The sequence below is a fragment of the Ascidia mentula genome, chromosome 2, assembly GCF_947561715.1.
Source record: "Ascidia mentula chromosome 2, kaAscMent1.1, whole genome shotgun sequence".
Taxonomy (NCBI): domain Eukaryota; kingdom Metazoa; phylum Chordata; class Ascidiacea; order Phlebobranchia; family Ascidiidae; genus Ascidia; species Ascidia mentula.
Window position 1 is genome coordinate 17,690,611 of NC_138567.1, and position 8,542 is coordinate 17,699,152.

General features: G+C 37.8%; 2 protein-coding genes across 3 annotated transcripts; both read right to left on the reverse strand.

Annotated features, from left to right (window-relative positions):
• Window positions 1–210: 210 nt before the first annotated feature.
• LOC145888706 (guanine nucleotide-binding protein G(q) subunit alpha-like) lies at window positions 211–3,200 on the reverse strand. The gene is made up of 6 exons (XM_082979528.1): window positions 2,808–3,200; window positions 2,287–2,404; window positions 1,952–2,096; window positions 1,783–1,876; window positions 1,535–1,704; window positions 211–1,201 (listed from the first exon to the last, which is right to left on the reverse strand). The coding sequence occupies exons 1-6, from the start codon at window positions 2,973–2,975 to the stop codon at window positions 511–513; spliced, it is 1,386 nt and encodes a 461-aa protein (XP_082835654.1). The 5' UTR covers window positions 2,976–3,200; the 3' UTR covers window positions 211–510.
• Window positions 3,201–4,077: 877 nt separating this feature from the next.
• Window positions 4,078–8,214, reverse strand: LOC145889206 (uncharacterized). Of its 2 annotated transcripts, XM_082980108.1 has the most exons (9): window positions 7,984–8,214; window positions 6,681–6,751; window positions 6,183–6,628; window positions 5,840–6,104; window positions 5,536–5,663; window positions 5,257–5,380; window positions 5,009–5,190; window positions 4,813–4,945; window positions 4,078–4,313 (listed from the first exon to the last, which is right to left on the reverse strand). In XM_082980108.1, the coding sequence occupies exons 3-9, from the start codon at window positions 6,603–6,605 to the stop codon at window positions 4,168–4,170; spliced, it is 1,401 nt and encodes a 466-aa protein (XP_082836234.1). In that variant the 5' UTR covers window positions 6,606–6,628; window positions 6,681–6,751; window positions 7,984–8,214; the 3' UTR covers window positions 4,078–4,167. The 2 variants fall into 2 exon arrangements, with proteins under 2 accessions (XP_082836234.1, XP_082836233.1); XM_082980107.1 differs by having other exon boundaries at window positions 6,183–6,751.
• Between the last annotated feature and the right edge of the window lie 328 nt (window positions 8,215–8,542).

An 8,542-nucleotide genomic window follows, 5' to 3' on the forward strand; every position in this document is an offset into this window, starting at 1 on the left:
ATTTAACAAGTTACAAAGAAAAAAAAGGTCTGTCGTCGAGCCGGATACCAGAAGACTGTGCGAGTTCTGCCGGAAAGCCTAACACTGTCTGCAGCCTTCGGTCCGTCTGTGTTCCAAATGTGTGAAGAATTAAGTAGGGAAACATGCGTATTGCTACAGTAGAATCTTTTTTTGAAAACGTAAATATTTATTTCGCCAGATAATGACATCGTCAGTTTCTTTTTATCCAAGCAATGAACCTTATAATCCGGACTAAGTTACTGCAGGACACTGAGTATAGCAAATATTCTGACGATAATGAATTTGCATGGCTTTTGTGATTAAACTTTTCAAAAACATCGTTAATAAACTGCTAAAACGTACAAAATAAATCCCACACCATAGTAGCTCTATGAACAATAGTTATGTTAGGCTATTACACGCGTACACAGATAATTCATAGATAAGTAAGTGGCAATTGGGATACATATAGAAGTTAGTCAACCTTACATAACCCAAACTTGTCAGAAATTAAACTAAATTGTAGTTGATCAAATAACTTTGCACAATAATATCTTTGATAGCAGCAAACACAAAACGAATATTATTTGTGTCCGTTGCGCAGGTGTAATGAGCGTACATTGTGCGCTTAGTGTGCTTCATGCTGTCAAAAGCTTTGCTGTATTTCCCCAGTATAAATTCTCGAGCTGCGTCGGCATCTCGCTCGGCACCAGTAAATTCGGGAAAATGTGTCGAAAGATGTGAGTGATTGATTTTTTCGTTGAGAATGTCAGTTTTGTTTAAAAATAAAATAACCGACGTATTTCGAAACCACTGGCTGGTGACAATTGTTTTAAACAGAGCGCAACTTTCACGCAACCGGTTAATTTGCGGAGTGCTCGAATCTGAGTTTGCTCGTCTTGTACGATCCGAACCCACTTTGTTGAGACCTTCAGTGTTCCGTGTTGAAGGGAATGGAGGTAAAGTGCCTTGGCTCTTCCACCCTGATTGTGGTTGTTGCCGCTGGCTGTGCAGAGAATGGTGATGCTTTCGCCCTTTTGCTTTTGACCCCGGACTACTGTTTCCCGAGCTGTTGTGGAGATGTTCGGAATTGGTTCGTACCATAGGTTTGCCCGCTTGTTGAGAGGATTGTTGTCTTATATTGCCTAGTGTATGACGTAACTCCTGATTTATTTCATCTTCTGGTATAGATTGGTCGTACCTAAAACGCACATTTTAAAGCAAAGTCCCCAAAAAACAAAAAAGTTCCTATATAGTGCGAAAACATCAATGTGTCAACATAACATTTTTGATAAAAGAAATGGATAGCAATGAGCGAAGGTGAAAAATACTTATGCAGGGCTCTTTGTTTTTTTGTCCTTGCACACTCATCACAAGTATTATGTCACGAGCCTGATGAGAAGCATAGGTTTGGAATTGATCGAGGAACGCGCGTTCCTTAGGGGTTAATCGCAACCATTCGCAACTTTGCATGGTAACAAGTATATGACGTTTCTTGATCGATCTCTCAACTGGTGAAAATATAAAAACTTACTCGCTCAATGCCGCAAGAAATACAATTGAAGTGACATTTTCGAAACAGTGAATCCATTTTCTTCGTTCTGTTTTCTGTCCACCTACATCAACTATACCAAATATAAAACCGTCAATATCAAACAGATATTCGGTTATTCCTAAAGTTGGCAGTCGGGCGCGAAGGATGTCCTGAAATTATATGAAGATGTCATCACATCACGTCAATCTTAGGCATGTCTTCCACTAGCAAGTTGGAACTTATCAAACCTGAAGGGTCGGCAAGTAATTCGTTGACGTTATTCTTTCCAAGTGACTCATATAGTAACCGGCTGAATCAAGTAAATGGTATTCGTTTCTTCGCCTATAAATATTAAATCATCAATCACGACAATAAAAAATTCTTGCCGCAAACTATTTAAACTTTTCAAAAGCCTACATATAACATTGCTGGACTCCGCGATCTTCCCAAAACCGTCGAATTTCCTCTGCTTGATTTTCTTCCAATATTGTTTCATCAACGCGTGTAAATGACGTAAATTTCTCAGATGTCAAATTGCTTTCTTCGCGTTCGTAATCGATATCTGTATTGCACACACACACACTTGACAGTAACACTAATTTGTGAGTATACGGTACAGAGTACATACAATATTTCTTGTCGACAAAAAGTATTAAGGTCACTATATTCGTATGAAAAAAATCACGCAAAACGGCCAAAAAGAAAGAATGTTGAGGAACAGATACGAATATTACAGTTTTGATGAAACTTACCGAGATTACTCATGGCAGTTGCCAACGTCCTCATGGTCATATTAATATTTTGGTGAACAAGTGCAATGTAACCTCTTTTATCTTCTTCGGTAAAACCTTTTCCGTGAATTATTCGCATCTGCGTCAATTTCACACAAACACAATTGGAATATTTGGCAAAAATCATCAAAATTGAGATTTGCCTGCGTGTTTTTTTTATCGTGGAATTAACTTTCCCCGAAAAAAAATGGAAAATTCACAACTTTGTTATTTTACGTCACAACAATCGCGACTGAAAATAGTTGATGTTGACATCATCCATTACCCCGTTCGATTGACTCTCTCAGCCATATGGGATTGTTTGGTTTATGCCCCAGATTAAACACTCATTTGGACAATAAACGACACCATCTCACTATCATAGAATGGTTACCAATCACGGTCGATATCGTTGGAAAGCAAATATCACAATGAAATTAGGGCTGGAAACCAAATCAAATCGAGAACCATCAAACTTCACGAAAATATATGAATTTACTAACTTGTTTAATGAAGGTTGATTTCCCACTCTCAGCAGCACCGAGAACAAGCAATTTGACTTGACTTCGTGCTTCCTTCTTGGCCTCGCGTATTTGCCTTTCAATTTCTTTGCTTATGGATTTGGCATCAGACGACTGTGATCCAGTAAAACAAGAGGCCAAGTTCGACATGTTTCTGACTTTCAGTTTCAGGTTTTAGCTAGTCATACTGTTCTTAATATACAAACTTGTTCTTGTAATAATACGCCTAACATAATTCATGTGCAGTCTACAGGGTATGAGGTCATAGAGTGATCAAAGCTTCCGCGTTTGGTCAGCTTCTTTCCACGCGTGTTAAGTAACAAGGTCGCCTGAACTTATTCTCGTCACATAAAAAAGTCAAAACACATGGTTCCAAACTTCACTACTACCCACATCAATGCTAGCCACAAGCGTAATCGCACAGTATGACAACTTCCTGTTGGGAGCAGCCTATGCGACAACAAAGGGTTGCAGCTTGGCGTGAAGCAGAATGATTGCTGGGCGACGCGTGCAATGCGTGGCTTTAACGTCACTTCTCGCTTCTTGCCTGGGAGCGACACCTATGGAGTGGTGTGCGCTGCTCACGATGAAACTTCCGCGTGGTTCGTACACCTCGAGGGAAGTTAGTAAGCTCGCAGTTTCGTTGCAGTTATAAAATGCATGTAACGTATACAAACTCCATAACAAAAGCTATTGTGTTGCATCATTTTCTGGCTATTATTGGCAACAACACAATTGTGATGAAGATGCGAAATGCACTATAAACACAAAAATATGCTGAGACACAAAAATATGCTTTCATCCTTTGCGCGGTGAAACTTCAAACAGTGAAAATGCGATTGTATGACAACAATTTGATCATACACAAGCTTCGAAAATGTATGAAACTTAAACGCTAATATGTAGAAACTTAACTGGCATTTACCGTTAAGTCACACTGGATAGTTGAATACATCACTGTTGTTGTGTGCGGATGTCATTGATTTTTGGTTTATTGCTTCACGATAAAAAAAATAATAAAATGTCTTTTATCCAAAAAGTTATTTTTTCTGCCTGTGTGTGTATTTCGTTCAGCGACTAATGGCCATCATGATGCCTGAAGATTATGACAAACGCTCATTGGATTACAAATACGTGCAACTGGAAAAGCTTTTCATTCTGAAGATAGCAAAACCGGATTACTGTATTTTGTTAGACTTTGCTGTTACTTTCCCTTTTGTGTACCAGATACAGAAAAAAGGACATTTTGTCAAAAGTTACCTTTTTCATTTATTAAAAAAATACAGTTCCAAAGAAAACAATATTACGCACCCAATTCTGATTTTAATGAATAATTTGTGTTTTAATTTTCATTGTGCTGCATTGATGTGGCGATGTCAACTTCACTGAAATGATACTCTTCCCCCGATCCTTCATCTTCATCCTCACCGCTTCCGTAACTTGTGAGAGGTTTTGTTTCACTTGCTGATAAATCAACCACCACAGAATCTGCTCGAAACATTTCTCAAATAAGCAAACTTAAAACTTTTTACACATGAAACAGGATTGACTACTGGTTAATATGTGATACAGTCTTAATGATCAGTCTTCAGCCAACTTAAGCTGCAGACAGTGTACATTGTATAAACCTATCAGGCCTCGTCAGTGCAGCTGGTGACCAAAAATGGCCTTGCCGACTGACAAGCTAGGCAAGACTGTGTGCTGACTTTGCAGTTCACTGATCATTAAGGTTCATTTGCTTTTGCATGATTAACATAACATAGAGCACAATGCTATCGGTTTTCAAGCAGTTGCATGGCCACAGTTTAGTGCCAAACAGATCAATATCTGCAAAGCTCATCGAAAAACACCTATTTTTGATTCAAAAACTGAGTTAAAAGCCAGTAAGCCATACTTATAGTCTGGAAAAAATGTGTACTCAATTTAGCACAATGTTTGTTGCACAATTTAAAAAAAATTAAAAAACACACTGTAAAAGACAATATACTTAAAACACTTTTTCCATCTGTGGAATTTTTTTCATTTGCATTAATTGATGTTGGTGTGCTATTTTGTGATGTTGATGCAGATGATTTGAAACTTGGGCTTTTGCTTGTAAGATTCATGGGTTGACCAAAGCTCTAATTTAATACAGAAATTCATAAATAAGAACAGTCAGAAATTTACAAAGATATCAAACAAACCGGATGAGCAGATCTGTCATCCTTATTGTTGTGTTGAAATGAATCAGCAAGTTCGTTGAGTAGAGAGTCTGAAATGGCTGCAACTAGTTGCTTTACGCTGTTATTCCACACTTTGGCAACATGCTGGGTCAGTATTGATTCAAGGTTTTCTAACAAAAAACTAGTGCGAACGTATGAAACACCTGTAAAAAATGAAGTAACCAACTCCAATATAACAAAAAAAATAATCTTCACAGTTTGTTGACAACCTTGAAAGTTGGACTCTTTGGTTTCTTGTTGTAATTTTTCCAATACATTTAAACACAACAGCTCAGCTTTGGGGTCCAAAAACTTTGACTTGTCTTCAGTATTTGACATCCAGGTATCGAGAACCTACATTACAGTATTTAGGTTTACTTTAGAAATGTACACTTTCATCAGAGAGCAACAATACTTGTTTTAAGAAAAATATGTTTATGTGTTTGAATATGAATATTATATGCAAGATAGTTTAAATAATATCAACAAGGTTAGTGCAATGTTTGTACTTTTGAAATACAATGATAACTGGTTGTGGCATCAACAGATGGTTCTGCAAATTCCAAAAGTTTCATTTCATAGCTTAAGGAATCCACTGATAGATGATCATTTTCATTGCATTCAACGGTTGTAGAGTCTTTCGGTTGTAGAGGTTGTGTTGAACAAAAATTTAAGTTTTAAATAATTTCTTGGGTTTAAAAAAAATTGCATTTTCCTTCACAAAATAGGTGTAAACTCTACATTCACATGTTGTTAAACCGGGGAATTGTTTTGTGGTAAATTAATAATGGAAAAATTGTTAATCCAAAATACCTGTATGAAAACAATCATTTTTCACTGTATATTGACTAAGAATTTCTGCAACCAAATCACACATTTGTTGCAAACATGTTTGGCAATGAACATTTCCATTCAAGCTTTGTAATGCTTTAAACATTTTAACCAGAAATTCCGGTCTGGTTTCATTTTGTGAGATAAAAAAGGCAGCTTCAGTGTATATTTCATCCAAGGAGTAACCTTGAAAGGATACCTCATTGTTTCTGGAATAACATTGCTTAATTTGGGAAATGCCTTCCATCTAAAGATAAAAAACATTTCAGAAAATGATAAGAATAACAATTGCCCTAATCGAAAACACATGCAGAGAGTGACTCACTGGCAAGTTATCTGAAGTTGGCTCACACCCATCTTCTAGGTTTTGATTTATATCTGCATTACACACCAATATTTTTTCCAACAAGGCTTTTCTTTTCCGTAAACTTGCAAGTTCCATTTCATTGTGAAAAACAATATTTCTTAAGGACGTAATGTTTGTGTCACTTTCACCCAGCAGGATATTTCTTTGCCATGTAGTTTCATGTCTCTCCACAATACAACATCCAGCAGAGTTTGATTCCTGATGTGGAGCTATCAATGATACTTCTGGAAGTGGACAATCCTTCATATTTCTCTTCATATTTCCGTTTTCCAATGCTAATTTTAAAATGTTTGCAGTGCTATTGCAGTAGTGCAAGCATGATGAAAAAGTGTTCTGTAAAGTTTGGATGTCCCCAAAAACTTGATTCAACTGATTTTGCATGTCATGTGATGACTGGCCAACCTCTGTGAGAACAACTCTGTTTAAAGGTTGCAGAATTCCATTCGCAACACTGACCAACTGATTTAAATTTCCCATGCAATAATTCAAGTCAACAACACAAGTTGTGTATTCCATCACGAGGCTTCCTTATAAAAATATGAGTCAAAACTCAAAAGTAAGGTTAAATTTGGAATTTATTTATTTCAGGGGAATCCCCTGGATACAGCTTACACATAGCACCCGTTATAGAGGGCGCTATGAGCTTAGAGCTTACATGTATTGTGGATAGGGGGAGACCTAGGGGGGAGGGGATACCTCGGGCACGGGGATACTTCGGACCAGGAATTTTACGTCACAATTAGGTATTGTTAAGACACTGATACAAAAGCTTTATGTCTCCATCAAACGTTAACAGGAACCTTGGAATTAAATCATGTCTGCTTAAAAAATTATAATCGAAAAAGTCAATTTATCAGTGAAACCAAGTTTTTCAATTTGTATGTGTAAGGCTATGTATCAATCACAGTTAATCAAAATGCAGTAATTTTTGGTTGATTGCCTGTTCATATGTGTATTCTTGGATAGGCCAATGGTGATTTTGTGTAACCTTTAAAACAAGGCCATATTTTATGATTTTTTGTGTCGTCACGTGGTCGGGGATACTTCGGACATCATGGCAAGAACTCGCCAGAAGGCCACACTTTTTGAGTTTTATGAACAATTATCAGGTCACAAAAGAGAATATACAGAGGCTGTATGAAATGATCGAATTTTGGCAGTGAAAAAAAGCCCCAAAGATAAAACATCGTTTGTTGACCCGAAAATCTACAATATCCGTGCTGTCGTAAAAGTACACGAGTTACCCAAAAGCATGAACGTATGGAAGGGTCGAAACGATAAGTGGCCACGCGCCGATTCCTGAAAGCTTGAATGATATTATATGCGCTAATGCCCCAATGGTGATATTGCGCCAAGTTTGATTTCAGATATTTGTTAAATAAACAAAAAAACGTCTCTTTAAAACTTGCTGTCCGAGATATCCCCGGTCATGTCCGATGTCACCCCGGTACCATTTGAGACCTGTTTAAAAAATTGGCTGAATGAACGTTTTTAGTGAGCTAAAACGAACCAACCCTTTTGTTTTTTGAGTAATGCTTTACTACTTACAACAAAATAAAATTTAAGAATGTAGTTCATAATTTAAAAGAAATATGAGCAATTTTCCCAAAACTGTCCGAGCTATCCCCGGTTTCCCCTATATACTACATCAGGGATCGAATGCTTATAGTAACTACTGTGTCGCGGTGCCCCTGCAAAAAGTTGGGAACCGCTGGTTTTTAACGGATCGAGCGAGAAAAAGTAAACAGGATTAGCTTACAAAGTATGTCGTCCATCAGGATGCCACTAGACTGTGGCAGTTCTGTAGGAAAGCTCAAGTCTGCTGGTCTGCTTGATGCTGGCGCACTGAGTCTCAATAAAGTTTGACTGGTCCGCTGGCTTATTGCCAATAAATTGTCCGTCCACCTGCGCACTCGACTGAGATGCGGGTTGGCGGTTTAATCCGAATAATTAACCAGTCGGTTAAACATTGCGATAGTCGGCAGTTAAGTATTATAGCATAGATTGAATCGAATTTAGAATAGAATGGCCAGAAAGAGGAAGGCGTTACTGTATAAACAGGCAGTCACGTGATATGCGATATTGTGTGTAACATACGTCACAGAAACCACTGGTTGTATTGCGTAATGTTTTGTGTGTAGTGTAGATAACTCTAAGGGTCTCAGAGATATTTAACAGTGTCTCGATGGCCTGAGCGGTTATTGAGTCTCTTCGATTGTTAAATCTGCTTCTGCCTCGTTCTCACCAGCAAACCGCTGATTCCAAATAAACAGTTTATTATCAGGCTATGGGAATAAATCCCAAGCCGGCGAATAGCT